Genomic DNA, 24,194 nt, shown 5'->3' on the forward strand with positions numbered 1-24,194 from the left:
CTATTGAGGGATGTAAATAAATAGACATCTCACGATGATTAGTTATTTACTGCTGTGCCCCGCGGTTTCGTCTGCGTTTATTTGCGGAAAAAAATTTACTACATTATTATATTGGCTAGAATCTTTCTCGGTAATTGAATAATCTAACAGAAAAATAATTTTTCAATTCGAGCTAGTTGTACCTGATTTGCACATTCAAACAAATAAACAACCGCAAGGCATCGCATGAATCTGCACCGCTACGTGGTTGAAATCCCACGATCTCGCACTAAGTGCTATGCTCCGTCGTTCTTAATACGCACCGCAGAAAGTTGGAATGCCCTTCCGGCTTCCGTTTCTCCAATTATTTACAACTTGGTATCTTCAAATCAAGAGTGAATAGGCATCTTCTAGGCAAACGCGCACTATCTTAGGCTGCACCTTCACTTACCATCAGGTGAGATCGCATCATCGCAGTCAAGCGCTAGTCTATGTATAAAAAAAACAAACGAACAAACTCTTCAGCTTTATAATATTACTATAAATTTGCTTCACCAATTTCGCTAAACTCATGTAACACGTACTTTGGTGACAGATCACAAAATGGCCGTCATCGCGTTTCTGTTGGTCGCCTGCCTGAGCTCGGCGCACGCCTGGGGCGGCCTCTTCAACCGCTTCAGCTCCGACATGCTCGCTAATCTCGGCTACGGGCGCTCGCCCTACCGCCACTATCCTTATGGACAGGTAATAATTGATATATTTAACCCGTAACATCCCATAACTGGGCAAAGACCTCTTTAGTAATCTCCCTGTAGGAGAAGGATCGATGCTTCATCCACCAGGTTGTTCCACTGCATTTTGGCGGATATATTTTCTACTATGAGAAACGATCAGGTGAGTACCAATCTAATTACAAAAAAAAAACACTTGTTTACGCACCTCCACGCCGCACACAAAACTACATCAAAACGGTCGGACAGGTAATAATAATGATATTATAGACCAGAATACAAATATATACGTATATATGAAAACAAAGATGTACAAAGTGGGCTTATCATTGAAAGGCGATTTCCTACAGATGACTTTTAGGCACAGGGTACGATATAGAACAAAACAAATTCAAACAATATCTTTGCATCTATTTAATTTACTGAACACCTATTTTCTGGACGAAGGTTGGAAAAAAAATGTACGGTTCTTCGCGTGCTAAGCAATTACTGTAGTATATGGACACGTGCAATACCAGGGACACCACAAGCGTGTTGCCAACCCTACCACCGCTGTTAATACCGCTTGAGAGCAGAGTTTTTTCTTTGTGATCTTCTGCAGGAACTCCCATTGAGGTACTCCAAAGTGCACATAGTAAAAAGACACGCGTCGCTCTATAGACAACTGCCAGGCTATTGTCATGCTTTACCTAGGTATACCTACGAGAACTAAAAGTCTACCAAAACTGTTCTAACATAGTGGCTATATTTTGTCGATGATTATATAAAAGGGCATAGTACCCAAAAGTTTATTGCCTTTCATTAGCAGAAACTATGTTTTATAAGTTCCCACTTCATCTGATTTGCGAGAAGGTCCAAAATGTTCCATGGAATTATAAATGTTCTACATTTAGACAAGGCCTCAAAAGAAGGATTTCTCAAGTCTCTTCCTTGACTCACTGCAGATCTCACTTTAAAATAATTCCAATCATCATCATCATCATCATCTATAGTTCCAAATCTGGTTAGAATTCAGTGTCATTTTCTCGTTTCTTTTTATTTCTCTCGCTATCAATTTTGTGTCCTAATCTGTAATCTGTCCTATTTATCGTCGTGGTACTCTTTCAAATTTTGTCTATGTCTATATCTGGAGTGACAAAATAATTTATCAGCTACCTGATTAACCTATGGTTTTGGATGGATAGGACATCCATTGTTTCTTCTGTTTGAAACTATAAATAGCAAGTACCACTAAGCTTCACTAGGGACTTTAAGCGTTTATTATCTTTATGTAATAATCACAACTTTGTTGAAATATCGAACTTGGTAAAAATATAATGGAATTTCTGTATGTTCAGCATTAAAGCATATTTTTATAGAAAGCGTGTTGAGATCTAAAATAGATAACCTGAAATAACCCTTTTCAAGATGCTTTTATCAAAGGTCAGTGCGCAGTAACCTAATGGATCGCAAGTGACCTTTGCGTCAGATGTTCACTCGCTCGTTGAAAGCTTGATCAATTGGAAGATCTATGGAAATGAGTTCGTTCAAATAATAAATGGTTATTCTTTTGATATGATAATAAATATATTTTATTTACCTTTCAATTCCTTTTGATATCTTTGTATCTTGAGTTCTGTTTATTTTGGCGTGTTTTTATTACGGGTTTTAAGAGCCGTGACGACTTTCAATTCAATGTGTCTTTTGAATATTTGAATTTGTTTCATTCTCGTCGAAAAATATAATGTAGGAAGTAAAGGAATCTTACATAATTTTGGAAGAAATTCGTATTATTTTTATTTATTGCTCTAAAGTGAAAAAAATTTAGCTTTAATTTTTTTTTTCAAACAAAGCAATTTCAAGACGTACAAGAGACGGTGGACACTATATCTATATAAATAAAATTGAATGTTGCTAAACGCATAACTCGAGAATGGCTCGACCAATTCGACTAATTTATTTTTTTGTATGTTCCTTAAGGCCCACGGAAGGTTTTGATACTAGCAAAAAAATTAGAAAAAAAATAAAATGGTCACTCTGAAAACGTTACATTTATTTAATTTTTACTATTAACTTTTGACAGAACAAAGTCCGTCAGGGCATCTAGTTGGTATTAATTCGACAAATTAACATATTCAAAACTGAACCAAATCAACCATTGATTAGCTATTTTGTTACAATTGTTGTAGCAGATTAACGATCAATCCCCACTGGGTAAGTTACATTAAGCCTACAGAAAATTACATCTAAATAACAGTTATAAAAATGATATTTCAATTTAAAAAAAGATATTTGAGACATTTGACGATGCGTTGGCGCAGCGATCATAGCGCTAGTTGTCGCGCTGGCGGTCACGAGTTCGATTCCCGCTCATGACCATTTGTATTGGCCATACAGATTATTGCTGTGTTTTGGGTGTTTGTGCTTGTGTATTGTGTGTTTCCGGGCCCCGTCACTAGACTAAATCTTAGTGGCAACCATTGAGTGTGAAGCATTTATTATTATTGTAATTATTTTGCTCCTAGTATTGGTACGGTTGTTTGCTGTACTCTTGTTTTTGTTCCATACATCCATCTGCATATTAAAGCCCACTGCTGAACATAGGCCTGCCCCAATGTTCATTCCGTCTGGTCCTGCACCCTCTGAATCCAGCGGCAACATTCTGCCCTTTTTCAAGTCGTCAGCAAACCTAATTGGACGCTTGTTCGCTATGTTTGTGGTATTAAAGAAAAAAATTATAATATGCCCTATGCTTTCAGGTGGAACCTGAAGAGATCTACGCGGAGGCTTTGGAGGGAAACCGTATCGAGGACGCCGATGACACGCACTGCTACAGCGCGCCCTGCATCACGAACGGAGACTGCTGCCGTGGTCTCATGTGTTTGGAGACAGGTGAGATCGTTTACCTTCCAAATAATTATTCTTTAGAAATACATTAGTTCACAGTTTTAGCTAGCTAATAAATAAATAAATATAAATATCATATAACATACACACACGGTCGTCTGTTCCTATGGTAAGCAACTTAATTGCTGAAGCCGATATACAGTCTAGGAATGCCTACCCGGGCATCCTGGATATCACCCATAAATGGGTTCCCCTGCGATAAAAAAAAGCATTAAGTTGCTTGTGTTACAGGTAACAACCGACTGTTACAACTATTTTTTTTTTTGATAAACATACATAAAAATAGTACATATATAAATATATAAATACAAATATTATATTACACCCAGACTCAGGTGGAAATCGAACCCGCAATCCGCAGAAAAGAAAGCAGGGCTACTACAATCTGCGCCAACGGGCTAGTCACTTAGATTTCTTATTTCTAATCAACTATGAAAGGTATTCTCAAGAGAATTATATCGGTAAAGTTTTTTACATAGGAATGTTAGCCAGGGAATAACTTGCAAATAAAAATATACCACGCCACATCTAAAGGTTACCTGTTTCCGTTTCCGGTAAATGTCAAATGTTATATTGACATACTTCAGAAGTGATTATTCCCTCATTTCAATTGCAAATTCTTATAAAAACTTATAAAGTTTTTCTAGAAAATCGTGTTTGAATATAAATTGCCTCTGTTCTTGGAAAAATGTAATTAATTTTGAATTTAATTAAACTTTATATTTAGCTGTCGCTAGTTTCGTTCACATAAAAAATTTCACATTATGTTACCATAATTGTGTTTGTTACCATAATGTACATTGACAAGTAAAGTAATATATTATTCTTGTGCATATTGTTAGGGATTTATGCTCTCGGATGTTCCTCAAATTTAAATCATCATTACAGCCTTTGCAGTCCACTGCTGGACATAGGCCTCCACAACTTTACGCCAAAAATAGCGTGAGCTCATGTGTTTTGCCCATAGTCACCACGCTTGGCAAGCGGGTTGGTGACCGCAGGGCTGGCTTTGTCGCACCGAAGACGCTGCTGCCCGTCTTCGGCCTGTGTATTTCAGCCTAAGTTACTCATTATAACGAGTACATCAGCTATCTGCGAGTGAAAGTCCTGTCAAAATTGGTCCAGCCGTTTCAGAGCTTAGCCGGAACATACCAAAAGATAAACAGACAGACAAAAATTGTAAAAAATGCTATTTTTGTTGCATATGCATTTAGTAATAAGCGGCTATTTTAATATAACAAACAGACACTCCAATTTTATTTATTTGTATAGATAAAGTTAAAAACATAAAAATACAGTCAAATTGAGTCTTTTTATTGGTGAATAAGAGGTGACATGTGAAGGAAGGTCATGAGGTCATCACCAAACCCAATGAAAGTCGATATAACATTAACTTTTTTAAAATTATTTTTAAAATTTATAAGCAGAAGTACAGACGTCGGTTTGGGCCAATTGGGATAATGGTTTATAAATTTTGTATGGAATTAAATTAAGCCTTATTATTATTACTATTAAACAGACCTCATCCGCATCAGAGCAACAGTAATTTCGTAAGAAATAACTTAAAACAAAGGAGGTTATTAGTTTGCAAAGACAATCATATTGCTGAATGTGCGTAAACCGTACACGTTGTTTACGCTAACTTTTGGATAGACATTTTGTTGGACATCATTACAAGAATAATGGTGTCCAACTAGTACGATCATGTTTAATTTTATTGCTATGCGTTATTTTAGGACACAACGCATTTTTCACATTAAGAAACATTAGGTCAATGTTATTAGAGTAATCAGTAAATTATGCATAGGATAACTAAGATAGGTCTGAGGTTAGTTCGGACTGCATCAAATGATATCTGAAAACAAATTTACTGAGGAGTTGGAGTGCAAAAAGTAGACAATAAGAGTATAATTGGGGAGAAGATTCTAAGCAAGTGTATGGTACCTTTTTTTATATATCACTAGGTCGTCAAACAAGCGTACGGCTCACCTGATGGTAAGAGATTACCGTAGCTTATAGACGCCTGTAACACCAGAAGCATCGCAAGCCCATTGCCGACCCAATCCCCAGGAGCTCTGGTCACCTTACTCACCAACAGGAACCCAATACTGCTTGAAAAAAGTATTATTTAGCTGTGGTCTTCTGTAAGGTCGAGGTACTACCCCAGTCGGGCTGCTCCAGATTTTGAGCAGGAAATTCCTGCTGTGCCCTACCTTCTGGTCTATTGTGGCTTATTGCTAGAAGACAACAAAGTAGATTTTATTCATCAGACAAACGAAGCTATTTGAGGCGTAAGAAGATTTCGCATTTAGTGTAATGACTTTTTACTTGAACTGAATTGTGCCAGTTTATATAAAAAAGGGTATTCGATTAAACTGTTTCCAAAATTGCTTAAAATGTTAAAACGTTCAACTCAAATTCACTAAAGAACAACGATCTTGAGTATGTCTAAAGATTTTAAAATAAATTGTAAGTCATGATGTCACCAATGTTCTTGTACACTCCTATCATACTTTGACAGAAGCTTGTCCCTAGTAACGGTATTTACCTGCAAACATAGTAGCAACTATATTACGTGAAAATATCGAAATATATACGATCGAAAAGTACATTAATAATTTTATTATAATTTTTTCATTTTTACTTATAACAAAGACAAGAAAATTGTTTTTGAATGTTTACAATGGGGAAATTTAAAAACCTCTAAATTGATTTTAAGAAATCTTTTACCAAGAAAATATTAAGTTATCACTAAGTGACATAGGCTATATTTTAACGGAACGAAACGGAAGAGCTAAAATCAAGCCATGCCTGTGGAGCCTCGGCAGAAAAATAGTTATATGAAATCAAAATCAAAATTGCATAATTCAAAAAGGCTTCAAAAGCACCTTCAAAACGTCATATTACAAATCAAAATTTTGAAATGTATATTTTTTTTTAAATATATAGACTAGCGCTTGACCGCGATCTCACTTGATGGTAAGTGAAGATGCAGTCTAAGATAGTGCGCGCTTGCCTAGAAGATGCCTATTCACTCTTGATTTGAAAATACCCAAGTTGTAATTATTTGGAAAAACGGAAGGCGGAAGGGCATTCCAGATTTTTGCGGTGCGTATTAAGAAAGAGGAAGCAAAACGCTTAGTGCGAGTATATCTGCAGAGGAACCAGCAAAAAACTTCACAGTTACTCTTTAAAAAAAAAGTGTTTTAATACAATTATAAAATTCTAAAATAACTAGGAAATAACATATTTGAATTCCAAATCCATTTTACCAAGTGTACTTTTCAATATTTTGTAAGCATTTTTTTCTCAAAATGTGAAAAGCTTCATTACCCCATTTACGGAAAAACTCGAGCGTCAAGAGACGGAGAGCTTTCAACTTTCGCCGACTTGAAAGCTTTTATGAAACTTGACTTACGTGTATTACCTCAGTTCAGAACATTTTCGGGCGAGTTTTACAAATATTGCCTACTTATGTTAGTGGAACTTTTCTGAAATTCTTACAAATTTGATAAAATGTATCGTTATGGCTGAGAAAGTTTCTCTTTTGGCTCATATTTTGTTTTTATCGGGAAACTAGATAGCTTTCGCTTGTTATCGAAATATGGACGTTCACAATAAAGTTAATATTTGTAATTATTATTAAATGTTACTAGTTCTCATTTATTCCAACGGGCACCAGATAATGAATGTGCATAAAAACGTTTTTGGGAAACTAGTATAAAATTTCTTTATAAGATTTTTTTTAGATTAGAGTGGAACTAGATACATGAATGAAGTAGGGCACAACAGGAATATTTTAAATTGCTTAAAATCTGAAGCAGCCAGACTGGTTAAGTACCTCGACCTTACAGAAGATCACAGCTAAATAATACTGCTTTCAAGCAGTGTTGTGTTCTGTAGTAAATAGCGCTGAGTAAGGTGGAGTCTAGGAACCTGGAGGTGAGAATCGGGGGTAGGTTCGGCAAAGCGCTTGCTTTACATTAAATAATAATAGATCGTATAGTTTTCAGTTCTGCGAATTCCACGATTAGTCAAACCCATTCAATTAATTTAATTAAAGTCTACGTTCAGGTATTGGTACTTCGAACTGACAGTTAAAATGTTCAGCTGCCATTTATTACACATTCATCTCAATCGTGGTCAAATTAGGTGGGCTCCTAAGTAGTATTAGCATAGGTGTGAAAAAGACATCAAGTAAACACATTAAGTGTATCAAGTAAACCAGCTATTATATATGTATACTAGCTGACCCGGCGAACTTCGTATCGCCTAACAGTGACTTTTAAGTATTATCACAAATCTTTTGTACGGGAGTAGAGAAAAGTGTTGTTTTTAGACTTTTTCAGGAAATTTAATTTTTTTTTTTTAGAATTTTTCTCTCCGTAAGAACCATCCTCGTACTTCAAGGAATATTTATAAAAAAGACTTAGCGAAATCGGTCCAACCGTTCTCGAGTTTTGCGCTTAGCAACACATTCAGCAAATCATTTTTATATTATAGATATAACGTTAAATAAAGATCCAAACTTGAAACCGTACAACTCTCTACGCAACTGAAGTTAATGCCGTCAGCAACAGACATCGTTTTAGAATTACCTGATCTTTCCAGTAAAATAAGTTAAATAAAGTTTAGCTGAAATGGTTCTTCGTTTCCTTCAGGAGTTTCAAATGCCAAATTATTACACAGAGACGCAAAGACAAGATATAATTAAAACTTTTCTCATTTCCTATCGGCAGCGACTGCCCAATATTGAGTTTTCTAACTAATAATATTTAAGTTGGACGCGACTGGATTTTCCTTAGATTCTAATTATTTTTAGAGTTTTATGGTACAAAAATAAAATGAATTGAAAACAATCAAAGAATGATATATAGTCGTAAGTGTATGCATTTGGAGTAGAGCTCTGTAGAATATATCTTGCCCAAATGTAGAGCAGACTGACTGTGAAAAACTTGTTCCTGAAGTGAGTTAGATTAGGCAACGGTCTCCGTTTTTTTTTTTTTTAAATTACATTTCACAATATCCACGGGCTCTTTGTTGCCAATGCCGTAAAATATTTGTTTTATTATCGGTGTGCGATTTTTTACAATGGATTAACTTCAGGCCAGCACTTCCAAAATCGTCGACAATTACTAGGATGGTCCGATACTGAAAGCTTTTCGCTGTTATTACGGTATCCGTTCAACTATACGTTTCAAATTGAACTATACGTTTTTTGCCACCATACTGTTGTGAAAATACAGAATTGATAAATGCGAGTCATTGCATTTTTCGTTTTTTTTTTTCTGTATAACTAGGTCGACAAACAAGTGTACGGCTCACCTGATGAAGCAATTACCGTAGCTTATAGACATCTGCAACACCAGAAGCATCGCAAACGTGCTGCCGACCCTATCCCCAATTCCCTGCAGGTCACCTTACTCACCAACAGGAACACAACGCTGCTTAAAAGGAGTATTATTTAGCTGTTATCTTCTGTAAGGTCGAGATAATACCTCTGTTGGATTGAGCAGGAAATTTCCTACTGTGCCCTACCTCAGCTAAAACCACTGTATTACACAACCCAGAATTATAAATATACTTTATTATCTACTTGTATTCATTTTATTACAATCTCATTTCCATCGCGTATTTTCTCTCCGTTAAATGAATTATTCTTTCACGAAGAAAAGTAATTAGTGGATTTATGAAATGCGTGGTAAAATATTCAACGCCGACGCCGCACTTAAATATAATAATTTGAATTTACTAATTTCAGTTTAAATTTATTAAGTACTTTAAATATTTGTTACTCTGAGTATAAAATGAATGTTTATTACACTTGGTCACGCTATAACTTGAGAACAACTTTAGTAATTCCCTCCGCCTTTTAAAAAAAATATTTCTAATGCTTTCTAGAAGGTTCTTACAACATGACAATCTAAGAAAATTGGGAATAAAATTGGACAAGTATAAGTTAACGACTATTTAGTCTTCGCTCGTATGATGACAGTTCTTGCTATAAACGCTCACTAATAATAATAATGTTAGTTGTTAACTTAACACGAAATAATAATCTCAAGGATTTAAAACGTGTAACTTAAAAATGTTAACAAAGAAAACGTTAAAACTGCCGTCGATTCTAACGAACCTAAATAAAACCTCGTTTTCTACATCATTAAATATGATTTAAAAGCAAAAATTAAACAATATAATCTAATATATAAAATTCTCGTGTCGTGGTGTTTGTAGTTAAACCCCTCCGAAACGGCTCGACCGATTCTCATGAAATTTTGTGTGCATATTGGGTAGGTCTGAGAATCGAACAATCTATTTTTCATCCCCCTAAATGTTAAGGGTAGTCCACCCCAATTTTTTTTTTAATTTTTAGATAAATTATTTATTTTTATTTTATTATGATTTGGCGTTGAAAAATACATACAATCCTAAATTTTCTCCCTTCTGCCACCAACCCCTATTTTTAAATGGCGTTTAGCGGCAAGACAACGTTTGCCGAGTCAGCTAGTTTTAATATAAAAAGCAGTCGTAATATATTTTCAAAATGAAACTAATGTTTAAAGGTCAATGTTAAAACTTTAATAAATCATATCGTAATGTTAATGAAGTATGAAACCGCTTTTAAACAAATATTACATTCAGTTAAAGCTATGACGAAAACGTGGTTGTGCTTTTGTTGTGTGTGTCTGTGTGTTTTCATATTTGGTCTATTATACAATAATAATCAAAAATCAAAATTAACTTTATTGGCCTCAAAAGCACTTTCGAATTTTCATCTTACAAATTAAAATTTAGTTTTGATGCGTGTACCGTATCGGCACCTACACGCCGGCGGTTGTTGATGTCTGTCCATATGGGTCTCCCCACCGTGCCTCGGAGAGCAAGGCGTTGCTCCGTATCGTATCGTACTCTTTAAGAAAAAAAAGGATATTATAAAAAAATAGGAGAAGTGAGATCCTTTGAAACGATTCTTAGAATTGACGCTGTGTGCATGTTTCACAGCGCTTTTAGATTTAGCTAGATGTAAGTTTAACAGTATACCAGCATTCATTGTACCAATACATTACAATAATTATAATTTGATATATTTATCAGGACATTCGAATGGTTTTACCATTAAGCTCCAGTCACGTGTTAGCGCTGACACACCACCTTATTTTCTGTTTGAAAATGACCCTTCCATAAATGTATTCCAGAAAAAAGATAATGTCTCTTTATGACCGTTTCAAAATGGTTTTCTCATCATCTCCTCCTTACTGTTAGGGCTTAATAAGTAAAACAACTTTTTCGGATTTTATCGCAGTTTATTAAGTTTTTTAGATGCTCGACGTTTCGGATACTTTACAGCAACCATGACCACGGAAGGACTGAAATTATTAAGCCGCGATAAAAATCTGAAAAAGTTGTGTCATTATAATGAGTGAAATTATAAAAAGGTAAACATTACAAAACAACTAATAAGTAGTAAAAATAAGAAGTAGTTATAGTTGTGACAGTCACTTCGAAGATTCCGCATTGAAGACAAAAGTCTTCGAGCAATGCGTCCTGCCTGTATTAATATGGAGCCGAGGCGTGGACACTAACGAAGGGACTGGTCCATAACTTTAAAGTCGCGCAACGTGCAATGGAACGGGCTATGCTTGGGGTTTATCTCAAAGATAGGATTAGAAATGAGACTATCCGCGAGAGAACAACATAGCCCACAGAGAGGTCGTAAGAGGCGACTAAGCGATAACACAGTTCCACTACCACCTTGGAACTTACAAAGCCGACCGATGGCGGGATAACCATCCAACTGCTGGCTTTGAAATACACAGGCCGAAGACGGACAGCAGCGTTTTCGGTGTGACAAAGCCAGCCCTGCGGTCACCAATCCGGCTGCCCAGGGTGGTGACTATGGGCAAAACATATGAGTTTACGCCATTTCTGGAGTGAACTTATGGAGGCCTATGTCCAACAGTGGACTGTAATCGGCTGAAATGATGGTGATGATGATAGCCCACAGAATTAGCAAGTTGAAGTGGCAGTGGGCTAGTCATCTGTGTCGCAAGACCGATGGGCGTTGGAGTAGACGGGTCTTGGAGTGGGGACCGCGTTGGACAGAGGCGAGACATTGGCAAACGCAGTGTGGTTGAGGTGTCTCTCAAAGATATGATTAGAAATTAAAGGGTTAGAATGATATATTGCGGACAACTGGGATGTCTTGAAACAAACATGAACTTGGGGAGGCCGATATCCAGCAGTGGGCTGCAATAGCTTGAACTGCAGTAATCAAAGATTCATACCTTGGCATTCGATTACAAAACCGAAACTCTAATGGATATATTCTACATATTAAAGACTCCAGGCACTAATTAAGATTTCAATCAATGGTGGTTTACGGTCCAACTCTCTGGACAAAATAACGATGAGTTTATAACTTTTATGAACAAGAAAATTCTTGCACAAAATGACCATGACAAATACTTATTTGATAGTTCAAATTTTTCAGCAAGGTCGTCGACACGATGTTTTGATGTAATTACTTAGTAAAGGTGCGCCAGATAGTGGAGCGATGAAGCAATCCATTTGATTAGATCTGACAATTTATTTGATTAATACGCTCGACCTACCTGAGTGATTGTTTTAAGGCTAATGTGTAAGATATATGTGGTACTAATATTACTATAATATAAATAATACTTGCCCATTTTTTTGCAAATATCTCGACATTCATAATTAGAATTCTACACACAAGAAGTGTTAGTACGACTCATCTGATGGTAAGCGATTACCGCAGCTATATACATAGATACCAGAAGCATCGCAATCTTGTTGCCACAAGCTATGGTCACCTTACTTACCAACAGGAACACAACACTGCTTGATAGCAGTATTATTTAGCTGTGATCGTTTGTAAGGTTGAGGTACAACCCCAGTCGGGCTGCTCCAGATTTTGAACAGGATATTTCGTATTGTGGCCATATCTCATCGAAACATACGGTTAGAGCACGGTATGGTAGTACATACAGTTGTAATTAATATTTTATAATAATATTATATTCTGTACTGTACACCAGAATAAATATGGTTGCTCACTAATGAAAAAGACTTCAATTATATGGATAATAATACAACGACGAAAAGATCCACGAGAAAAGAGGCGGATACGGATTCAGTCCTTATTTTTCCCGCGTACCTATATCCGCGGATACGGATACGGGTATCCGGAACATCATTACTATTAATACTACACAATACATGGCGCCAATGCCAGGAATGACAATATAAATAAATGAATAACGCACATTTACTTGACTATTTTTTCGTTGACCTACGTGGTATTGTACCGCATAACTTCGCTGGGTAAAATGAAAAAAATGTATTGTTCTTTCGTCATCATTAGGAAAAAAGAACGGAGCCTGAACGATGAACTGACGAAACAGAATACGCACACACACACACACACACACACACACACACACACACACACGCACACACAAATACACATACACATGAATGTTGTAAACAAAATATTATTAAGTAATTAATGTTTTGTCTGATACATGTATTTCATAAAATGTCACTTTCGATATTACTGGTGTTATTACAAGTAACAAACACTCTGACTGCTGACTCACGATTTTTACCGAAACGGATTACGTAGTTTTTTTATTTTATTATTATTGAAATGAAATGAAACGAAAACATTTATTTCGACATAATTAAGGTGATACACTTAACGAAAGTCAAAAATAATATCATTTACAAAAAAAAAAAAACAATAATAATAAAAGAAAGTTAAGTTATGTTTTTATTTTTTATGATTAGGAGAATATATATCGATTAGGTTGCCTGTCAAAATGTAGCCGCTAGTATTTTTAATTAAATTTGTGTTAATTGATTTTTGTTAAAAAGTTCCGTTCACTTGTTTTTAAACAAAATATCGTCAACATCAAAATCTAATTATATCATCTAATTTAATAAAACACTTTTTTCGGATTTTATCGCGGTTTATTGTTAACTTTTGATTCCCGACGTTTCAGATACTTTACAGCAACCATGGTCACGGGAGGACTCCTCCAGGCAGTCCAGTGTTTTATTAAATGAGTAAAATTCGCGTAAACATTAGAAAACAATATATCATCTAATATTTTTTATTAACCTGAGAACTAATATATAAAATTCTCGTGTCGCGGTGTTTGTAGATAAACTCCTCCGAAACGGCTTGACCGATTCTCATGAAATTTTGTATGCATATTGGATAGGTCTGAGAATCGAACAACATCTATTTTTCATACCCCTAAGTTATGGGGGAGGGGGGGGGGAATTAAGGGGATTTATAAAATATACGGAAAAACAACGTTTGCGGGGTCAGCTAGTAAATTTATATATTTTATGTGGACACGATATATCTATGACTAGCCCATTGGCGCAGTTTGTAGTGACCTCGTTTTTTGCTCCAGGGGTTGTGGGTTCAATTCCCACCCTGAGTCTGGGCGTAATTATATATTTAGGTGAAGCTTTAGATTAGGTAAAACCGAATTTCCGGAACGTGGGTGGAAGAGGGGGAGGGTGGGGAACGCTACCCCTGGTACCACTATCACACTTCGAAACCCCATGGTTATTGAGATATCCATGGTTAAAGTTTTGAGGTTAGAAGAATAATTTCGCAGCTTTCACATGTTATTTTCACATTTTACACGCGTTTTTCTCACATTTCACACGCTATTTTCACATTTCACACGTTATTTTCACGTTTTATAAGTTATTTTCAAAATAAAAACGATCTCGACTCCAAGATCAACAAACGATACAACTTACATTACTCATGCTCCGTTCCGTAGTTTTCACATGTTATTTTCACATTTCGCACATGATTTTAACATTTCACACGTTAATTTAACGTTTTCACATGGTTTTTTAACAAACAATATAACTAATGTTTAACAACTGAAAAATAGATGCTTTAATAAAAAATAACAGGCCATTTATTGTTTCGCTCCTAAGCAATGTAAGCATAAATTCATTGTTTTTGTTTAAATAACTGTAAACACCTTGGAACTTAAGAAGCCGACCGATGGCGGGATAACCACCTAATCGCTGGCTTTGAACCACACTTCGGTGCGACGAAGCCAGTCCTGCGGTCACAAACCCGCCTGCCCAGCGTGGTGACTATGGGCAACACACATGAGTTCACGCATTTTTGGCGCGAACTTGTGGAAGCCTATGTCCAGTAGTGGACTGCAATAGGCTGGAATGATGATGATGAAATTATATTTCAACTTACTAAAGTAACCCTTGTTCCAGACGACGGAGGGCGCTGTCTGCCGGCCTTCGCGGGCCGGAAACTGGGAGAGATGTGCAACAGAGAGAACCAGTGCGATGCGGGATTAGTCTGCGAGGAAGTTGTGCCAGGTTTGTGACTAAACACATATTTTATAGGCTGAATAGTAATATGCTGAAGTAAAGGGGATAAACAACTGTTCGTTCATTGGTATGGATGTCTGCAACATCAGGGTGTACCAAACACAGCGCAGTATTTTTCATCCATTTTTATTTTTAATGGGATTTTTGTCACCACTGTACCTGTAGCATAGCATTCGAATCCTGATTATATTAATGACAAAGATATGTGGTTTACACTTACACTTCAGCCTGTAATATCTCACTGCTGGGTATAGGCCTCTTTTTCCATGTAGGAGAAGGATCAGACCTTAATCCACCACTCTGCTCCAATACAGGGTAGCGGATATATTCCCTACTATGAGTAACGATCGCTATTAGGTCGACATGATAACAACCGGGACCGAGGCGAACGTACTCTCCGAGGCACGGCGGGGAGACCCACGAGGCTCTGCACAAACACCCAGACCACGGCAAACATCTGCATGGCCGATACAAATGTATGTCATGTGCGGGGATCGAACACAGACACATGATCCACAAACCAGTGCTGCAACCGTTGCGCCAACGCTTGGTTTAGTGTCGCTGTTTCATACAACACAACTGAATTAATAACTATTGACGGTCTTTCTCAAAGTGTAACAGCGGAGTTTCTTGCCGATTCATCTCTGCTTAATCTTCCTACGTACGTTCCTACATTCCTACGTACTTTTTTTTTTTTTTTTTTTTACTTAAAGGCAGTGTAATAAATAGGCTGCAAAATAAAGGTACTTTTCCATTCAGGCTACTAAAGATTTTGACTGTTTTATTTTTTTGGCTATTTCCTGTTGTAGCCTATCTCAATCAATATATTACATATGATCCCAACCCCCACCACCACATATAACTTAAAAATATCTTATTGTAGAAGTAGCATAAGTTACTAGTTTGGAAGAAATAAATTCGTCGATTCAATAGCGCTTTTTGCCTATTTGCCTGTGCCTGTGCCTACTTGAATAAAGACACTCTTGGTTTTTATTTTGATTTTTACAACATCAGGCTGTAAATATTATTATTGAATACTGATGTCTGTAGAATACGGGCTCTGTGAACAGGTGGCTTTTATTTTATTTCAATATACGCAATTCCCAATGGAAATAGGTTTTAAAAGGTGTCCAATATCGTATCGATGCGGGATGCTCCCTGAAGCGATTTAATAACAAGCTTCGAGAACATTCCGTCGCTCGTAAAAATCGCTCTCGTTTTTATTAACATGCTACATAACGTTTTTTTTGAATATCATATCAAAAATTGACCGCTCCAGCGGGGTTCGAACCCGCGTCTCCGACGTACCGTGTCGGCGCTCTAGCCAATTAAGCTATGGAACGATACACCCGCTCGAGCGAAATTTTCGATATGATAATTTTAAATTACGGTTTAAGCGAACCGTGGCGCCGTCTATAGTGAGCTCTTTACAGAAACCCGTAACTATTCAAAGTTTCATATTACAATGAAAATCTTTGACAGGAGACGACACCGTGCTATTTTTAATATCTAAGATACCGAACCCCGCTGGAGCGGTCAATTTTTGATATGATATTCAAAAATGTTTAGAATTCCTAATGTGGGTAACACAAAAATAAAATCTTAGATATTAAAAATAGCACGGTGTCGTCTCCTGTCAAAGATTTTCATTGTAATATGTAACTTTGAATAGTTACGGGTTTCTGTAAAGAGCTCACTATAGACGGCGCCACGGTTCGCTTAAACCGTAATTTAAAATTATCATATCGAAAATTTCGCTCGAGCGGGTGTATCGTTCCATAGCTTAATTGGCTAGAGCGCCGACACGGTACGTCGGAGACGCGGGTTCGAACCCCGCTGGAGCGGTCAATTTTTGATATGATATTCAAAAATGTTTAGAATTCCTAATGTGGGTAACACAAAAATAAAATCTTAGATATGATACATAACGTTTATATACCGATACATATGTGATTGAAGATATGCTGAAGATATACCGTTATTCCTGTTTGCGTGTTTGATCTGTACTAATATTATAAAGAGGGATACTTTGAATCTTTTGAAATTTTGTAATAGATAGGCTGAAAAACTAATTGGATCAAGTTCAAAAATTATTTCACATATGAAGATCACACTTCTTTTGAGTAAGATAACCAAAACTTCCGGGGCAGGTGAGTGGCTTAAGTCAGTAACGCACAATGCTCCTTTTGGAGCAAGGATCCATAGGCTACGGTATCTATTTACCATCAGGTGGACAGGCTTGTTTCACATTCACACCATAGTCATATTAAACACCTAAGATTCGGTATCTCCACTGAACGGAAATTATTCTAGTAACTATTTATTTTTTATATAAGTTATATATCCACAGGCTTATAATGCCCGTGCTTGTTGTCATTGCATACTTTTTATTTAAACATGCACCGGTACTTCACTGCAACTTTAGATAACTTAAAAGCTAGCCTTAGAATATCTAAAAAAAAAAATTGACGTGAGTCCACTGATCAAGACTATTTTTCATATTGTTTTTTTCTTTTCTTTCTTTTAGTAATTATAGTATATTGTGACCCATATACATATACATGGAAAAAGAGGTCTAGGAGTGGAATGTTACAAATTGAATCAATTAACTATATACTGTAGGTGAGATGCACGTCTGCCGCCCCCCCTCTGCCGGTCACAAGCAGTACAACGAGGACTGCACCACCTCCAGTGAGTGCGATATCAGCCGTGGACTGTGCTGCATCATGCAGCGTCGTCACCGCCAGAAGCCTAGGAAGGTAGGTTGATGATCTAGACTGCGTAACACTTTCGTAGGAAGGTTTTTTATTTTAAACGGACTCCCAAAAGAGGGGGAGGTTCTCAATTCAATTGTATTTTTTTATGATACATCAGGACTTTTGACTGCGTGGACCGATTTTGATGATTTTTTTTAATCGATAGCTGATTCTTGTATTAGGTCTCATTTAAATTTGATTGAGACCTGATGACTACTTTTAAGTAATTTTCGATAACGCATATGTACTTGACTATTTTTTCGTCCACTTAAGTTGTATTACTCGTAGATGTAATTGAAATTGGTTCTTTTTGGAGCTTAACTCCTTAAGAATCGATTTTCATATCAGGACCCCGGTATAAAAAAAAATAAGAGGTATAACTTCGATACGTTGCTCGTATCGCCATCTATCGAAAACCAATAGGGTTCTGATTGATTGTGTAGCGTCGTTTTCTAATAACGCCACCTTAGATAGATAGATGGCGTTATTTGATTAATTTATTTACCAATGGTATTCTTTTTCTAAGACTAGTAAGCCTTTTTTGTGCCTATTTAGACAGTTGATCTGAAGGAGTAAACTCCAGCTGTGCATCGTAACTGACATACACTTTTTTTTAAATAGAAAGCCAACATGTTTAACGTTACAATATATTTTTTAATATAAAATTAACTTATGTTCGCAAATAAGTGTAATAAAGAAGAAATAGAAAGTAAACTACGTTACGTTACGATATTCAAAAAAGTAAACTACGTCTTAGATAAGGAAAAGAAGAAAAAAAAAAGAATTCTAATTATCCTGCAAACAAATATAAATAATAAAAAAGGAAAAGGTGGGATAGTCATGACTTCGCAAAGATCTAATAGTAATTTAGCTCGTGAATACAATTGTTGACTCTATTAATATGTGAGTCAAAATTTATAGAACTATACATACACGCACGGCCGTCTATTCGTATGGTAGGAAATTTAATGTATATTTTTTAGGCACCTAGGTCGGCAAACAAGCGTACGAATCGCCTGATGGTAAGCGATAACCGTAGCCTAATATACGCCTGCAACACTACAAGCAAACGCCTTGCCGACCCAATCCCCAATGCCCCCCCCAAGAGCTCTGGTCACCTTACTCACCAACAGGAACACAATACTGCTTGAAAGCAGTATTATTTAGCTGTGATCTTCTGTAAGGTCGAGGTACTACCCCAGTCGGGCTGCTCCATATTTTGAACAAGAAATTCCTGCTGTGCCCTACCTCAGTTAAAACATACTCAGTTAAGACATATGTTTTTTATTTAACTTAATAGTTTGAGTTATTATTATTATTATTATTTTGTTTGATTTATTTTATTTTACGGTATTTATTATTTTCTAAAATACTAAATTTCCTAAATAGTTTTATGTACTTAATTAAAAACCAATCAACAAAATTAAAAAAAAATCAAGAACCAGAAACTGTATATAAAATTTAACATTTTTTTTTCTACAAATTGTGTTGCTTCTATACTATCCGAAGAAACTTCGTTCCTACCTGGAGTCCCATGACACCACATAATTTTTTATAAATTAATATTTACGTTATAGAAGAAAAATTGCCAAAGGCAGAAAGTGTAATGGGCTAATGGGGGAGTAAATTGTAATGTTGCCTTCTGGCTAATACTGGTACAAAGAATGATTCAAACCTTGTCTTGATAATAACGAACATAAATTATAGTTAAAAAAAACTAAAAAAACCACGCTTATATAGCTAATCGAACTAAAAAGTAGACAATAATTTTTACTTACAAGAGTTTATAGTACAGTAGTAGAAGATCGAACAATCAATCATAATTAATTACTTTAAGCGGAGCGGTCCCGTAACGCGATGTATTTTTTTAGAATTATTAATACTCGTACATACTCAGATACTTAAAGATTGAGTTTCTTTAATTATTAAGGATATTTAATTATAAGGAGTTAAACTGAGAGACAGAATAAGAAATAGTGAGATACGGAAACGTTGTGGTCTGAAAGAAGATGTAGTGACAAAAATTGAGAAAGGTATGCTCAGATGGTTTGGTCATGTCGAGAGAATGAGTGAAGAACGATTGACGAAAAAAGTGTATAAGGCGAGTGTGGATGGAAGGGTTGGAAGGGGTAGACCTAGGCGGACGTTCCGAGACCAAATAAGGGACGTCTTGAAAAAAGGCCAGGTCAAGAGTACCTTAAACCGAAGAGCATGTATGAAGGGAATAATGAAAGTGGACGAAGCGGAAGAAGTATGTAAGGATCGTAGCAAGTGGAAAGAAGTGGTCTCTGCCTACCCCTACCGGAAAGAGGCGTGATTATATGTTTATATATGTTTCTTTAATTATTTTTTACTTTTTAAAGGCACCTCTGGTTATTGTGACAGAGTTTTTTTTTTTAATTTTAATTTTATTTTTATTTTATATTTTTTATAGGTACACTTATTATAATGTAGATTTTTTTAAGTTGTTGATACAACATTAGGATACATTCACGAGCATTCTGTTTTCCATCCCCACTTTTAGCCCAATTAACTTCAAACGGCTCAACCGATTTTTTTTTTCATTTTCTTTATTATTAATTTTGTAAAGTGCATGTGATGCTATGTCATTTGGTACTTGGGTAATTTTACTGACATTCGGATTTCCATCTTCAATTTCTGCCCACCCCCAGAGATTTATTAGGGCTTAACCGATTTTTATTGAACACATTATTTTGTAATGTATACGCGATGCGCTTTCATTTGAGACGCCACTAGATTACATTCGGTTACGGCACTTTCACCCTCCACAAATCTTTGAACTCACCTTTCATACAAAAAAAAATTAAATTAAAATCGCTTCATCCGTTCGCAAGCTACGGAGCCACAGACAGACACGTCAAACTTATAACACCCCTCTTTTTGCGTCGGGGGTTAAAAAACAAAGATTTGTTGTCACCAATAAAACAACACACTCAACAAACACAAATATTTCTCAATAAATTATAATCCAACTTTTTTTCCGTATAAAATTCTTGGGAAGATGATTTTCAATTAATTCGAACAGAATAATTTAGAACTTTTTAGATTACTTTTCTTAGAAAGAAAATTCAATTTCGTACGTTTTATAAAGATGATTAAGTAATTATACTATCAATTTATATCTTGGGCTGTCTTGTATCCGACTTTTTAATAACTAGATAAAGCCTTTGATATTACTCTGTCGGATGGATTTGAAATAATAATCAGATTACTGATTACATTTTGAAGTATCTTCTTCTTTTGGGTTTCTTGTTAGATTGAGGTTTCAAAATGTCTTCAATAGTTTAATCATATCCGATTTTACATTTGCCACAATATATATTTAAAGTTTCTCGGCGTTTAAAGCGTCTTCGATGCGACAAAGCCAGCCTTGCGGTCACCAACCCGCCTGCCCAGCGTGGTGACTATGGGCAAAATACATGAGTTCACGTTATTTTTGGTGTAAACTTGGTGGAGGCCTATGTCCAGCAGTGGACTGTATAGGTTGTAATGATTATATTTAAAATTTATATTAAAAATAATGTAATAGCTATAGCATTGTCTTCGATTTATTTTTTCTTCGAGATTTTAATTTATGAAAAAGATGTGTGGGATTCGTGGCGCTGTATTTCATGCAAGATTTGATTAAATAGACAACAAACGAAAAAAAAACCGACTTCAATTACATCGACAAGTAATACAACGTAGGTAGACGAAAAAATAGTCAACTAAATACGCATTATCAAAGGTTACTCCAAAAGTTGTAATCAGATCTCGATGAAATTTAAATGTGACCACATGATAAATAGCGGCTTTCGATTAAATTAAAAATCATCAAAATCGGTACACCCAGTAAAAAGTTATGCGGATTTTCGAGAGTTTCCGTCGATTTCTCTGGGATTTCATCATCAGATCGTGGTTTTCTTATCATGGTATCACACTTAGGATATCTCCTTTCCAATAATAAAATAATTATCAAAATTGGTTCATAAACGACGAAGTTATCGCCGAAGATACATAAAAAAATATATACATATATGAATATATACGGTCGAATTGAGTAACTTCCTCCTTTTTTGATTCTTCTCTGCAGCATTTATATTCCGAATCCATGGTACCTTCACATTAATTATGATTAATTAATTAAAGCAAATAAAATTTTAAATTGTGAAGGATAAGTGAAAAAAGCTTTTGAAGCTTACGTGAATGAACCTAATATTTGATTTTGATTCGAAAAGTCCATGTGTCGGCTCCACGAGGTTAAAGTTCACTTCTTAAAAACAATTACCGTTATATTTAAAATAGATGTTGGCCGATTCTTATACCTACCCGACATGCACACAAAATTTCATAAAAATCGGTCTAGTCGTTTCGATAGAGATAGAGAGAGATGGCAACAATCGAATTTTATGTATCAGAGGAATATAGAGAGAACGAAAATATGCACTAGCACCTTTCTCTTGCCCCTACAGTAGTTTACGAAATGAAGCTCTCTCTAAACAATTTTTAATATCATATCAAAAATCGACCGTTTCGGCGGGGGCGATCGATTCGCATCTCCGACTGACCGTGTCGGTGCTCTAGCCGGAACGGTCGATTTTTGATATGATATTAAAAATTGTTTAGAATTTCCTAATGTGTGGGTAACACAAAAATAAATCGTACGTAACTCTCTCTCTTTCTATCTTCACTAACTTATATCTCCCTCTTAAATTCCGTTCGCCTCGCCCGATCTTACTCACTCGATATTTTTCGTAACGCTCTCGTCACGCATTCACCAGCTTACTCCCAAGTCAAGCGTGCGATAAGTCTGACTTCGAAATTCGAATGTTCTGTTAAATTAATTAATTGAAGTTAGATAGCCAATTAAGTATAAGTTCTTACGTGCGTACATAAGTACACACACTTTTTTTTATAATAATATCACACAATTACAATAAAATTATAAGTTTCTAATAACAACACATCTAACAATAACACATGAGTTCAAGTTGTTTTTGGCGTAAACTTGTGGAGGCCTATGTCCAGCAGTGGACTGTAATAGGCTGTAATGATTATAAGTTTCTAATGAATATAATTTCTTCACAGAGCTGTGGTTACTTCAAGGAGCCGCTGGTTTGCATCGGACCGGTCGCCACAGATCAAATACGTGAAATAGTCCAGCACACGGCCGGCGAAAAGAGGCTTGGGCTCTACAGAATGCATTAAATTATATTATTTTACAACTTCAATCAAAGCTGCGTGGTTTGTTATACTATCATTTGCATGCTTTTTTTTCTATATTTTTTTTGTTAACCTGAATTTTTTTAGCTTATTTTTTTTTGTTTTTTTTTTTTTATTATTATTTCTAAACAGAGTATTGGTTAATTGACATAATATCAATGGAATTGTTTGTTTTTTATTACTCGTATTATAAATTTATTTGAGTTTTGAGAGACATCTGTAAATTGATTCAATATTACAGGAGATGTGTAAGAGATGGAATTACCAACATAATAAAATAATTTACAGATTTTTCTCAAATATAATATTTATAGGAAATATTGTCATTGGTGAAAATTTTAATATTTTTTGGGAATTTAAGGAATTGACTTTTTTACTAATTTGCAATATTACGTTATTTGAATAATTTATCAATGGCAATATTTCAAATCGATGATTGGAAAAAAAAAACTGAAAAAAATCGCTTCGAAAAACGGCCACCGATACGAAATATAATTTTCAAATAGAAACTACTTGAATGATATTAAAAATTATAAAAAAAAAATAACGTAGTATATGAAAAAAAAACATTAAGTTCTAATCAGATCGGCACGAGTGTCTAGAATAGTTATAACTATTAAATGTTACATTATGAATGTTATTAATGTGTTATTAATAGTAAAGTTTTAAAATGTTTAACCCTATTATAATAATTAGGATATTATTAAAGTCTTCATTAATGAAACAAAACATATCGTACTGGCTGAGGCATTTAGAATTAAATATTGATGTTAAATATGTAACTAGATGTAAGACTTCGCTTTTACTCTTGATTAAATATTATACTCGATAGGTGCCTAGGAGACATATCATTGGTGTAACGTTTTTTAAGTATATATTCCTATTACTAGAAAAAAAAATATTATTAATAAATAGCGTAAGTCTGATAAGTATTTTCTTATAATGTATAGCGGAATATTGATATATTATTAAATATTAAAATATTTTTCTGCCAAATACAGTTAAAGATATGAGATATCTTATTTTGGTTGTTTTTACGCTCGGAAAGGCCTAACGCTTCATAGTTGACGAGTCGGAGTTTAAGGTTTAATACTATCTATGTCGTTGCTAAATTCGAATGTTGTGTAATTTTTGTGTGTTTCGTATAATATGTGTCATAAATATACAAATCATATCAGCTGTTTGGATTTTTATTTTGTACCTTAACATT

At 35.4% G+C, this 24,194-nt stretch overlaps 1 protein-coding gene across 1 annotated transcript in view; it reads left to right on the top strand.

Moving 5' to 3' along the window:
• Nucleotides 1–23,432, top strand: part of LOC123667953 (ITG-like peptide) — a 30,386-nt gene extending 6,954 nt beyond the window's left edge. The window contains exons 2-6 of the mRNA XM_045601781.1: nucleotides 575–723; nucleotides 3,449–3,581; nucleotides 14,886–14,993; nucleotides 17,628–17,764; nucleotides 22,850–23,432. Of these exons, the coding sequence (XP_045457737.1) occupies nucleotides 583–723; nucleotides 3,449–3,581; nucleotides 14,886–14,993; nucleotides 17,628–17,764; nucleotides 22,850–22,969 (639 nt within the window). The 5' untranslated portion in view covers nucleotides 575–582 and the 3' untranslated portion in view covers nucleotides 22,970–23,432. The remainder of the gene's footprint in view (nucleotides 1–574; nucleotides 724–3,448; nucleotides 3,582–14,885; nucleotides 14,994–17,627; nucleotides 17,765–22,849) is intronic.
• The last annotated feature ends 762 nt before the right edge of the window (nucleotides 23,433–24,194 follow it).

Source organism: Melitaea cinxia, chromosome 29 (genome assembly GCF_905220565.1).
Source record: "Melitaea cinxia chromosome 29, ilMelCinx1.1, whole genome shotgun sequence".
Classification (NCBI taxonomy): domain Eukaryota; kingdom Metazoa; phylum Arthropoda; class Insecta; order Lepidoptera; family Nymphalidae; genus Melitaea; species Melitaea cinxia.